Below are 563 nucleotides of genomic sequence, written 5' to 3'. Positions count from 1 at the left end.
TGGAAACACTGGAAGGTATAAAAGTTTTATTATTTACTGTGAATAAAATTAATCATCTTTTATGTGATAATTTCTAAACTTTATTACCATTTATTTGCATTTAAGGTAAATAGTTAATCTTTTGTAGGGTGCCTAGCTAATTTTCTGCTTATTTAGTGTTTGTTGAATGAATCAAAAAGAAAATATGGATTGTATTATTATAAACTAGGATTTTTAAATTGTCAAATAGACTGATATAGTTGGCTAATTCGAAGGATGTTATGAAATTTGAATACATATAGTAGCTGGGTTTTGTTAGGAATAGAAGTTACCATCCTGTATTTCTTAGTAATTTTCAAGTTGCAATTTATATACCTTATTGTTATGCCTTGCAAGCTTTGTTGGCTTGTTCTTGTACTTACAATCTATATTCACCTTATGTTACAGCAATGCAGAGCCATCGTGAAGGCATATGACATGAATCCATTCCTTCACTCCCCTATTTATTGCTTCTGGATACCACTGTTGTTGGCCTACACAATTTACAGGACATCCACCTGTTAAATAAGCTTCATTTACAGTTT

At 30.6% G+C, this 563-nt stretch overlaps 1 protein-coding gene across 2 annotated transcripts in view; it reads left to right on the top strand.

Annotated features, from left to right (window-relative positions):
* LOC110111313 (putative metallophosphoesterase At3g03305) overlaps nucleotides 1-563 on the top strand; it is a 12716-nt gene extending 12153 nt beyond the window's left edge. The window contains exons 1-2 of one of the 2 annotated variants that reach the window (XR_003701042.1): nucleotides 1-15; nucleotides 427-563. Coding sequence is in view for 1 of the 2 variants with exons in the window: in XM_028695643.1 (XP_028551476.1) it covers nucleotides 427-455 (29 nt within the window). In the remaining variant the exon portion in view is untranslated. The remainder of the gene's footprint in view (nucleotides 16-426) is intronic. The other variant, XM_028695643.1, reaches the window with a different exon arrangement.

The sequence above is a fragment of the Dendrobium catenatum genome, unplaced genomic scaffold, assembly GCF_001605985.2.
Source record: "Dendrobium catenatum unplaced genomic scaffold, ASM160598v2 fragScaff_scaffold_665, whole genome shotgun sequence".
NCBI lineage: Eukaryota > Viridiplantae > Streptophyta > Magnoliopsida > Asparagales > Orchidaceae > Dendrobium > Dendrobium catenatum.
This window is presented reverse-complemented; position numbering and strand designations above follow the sequence as displayed.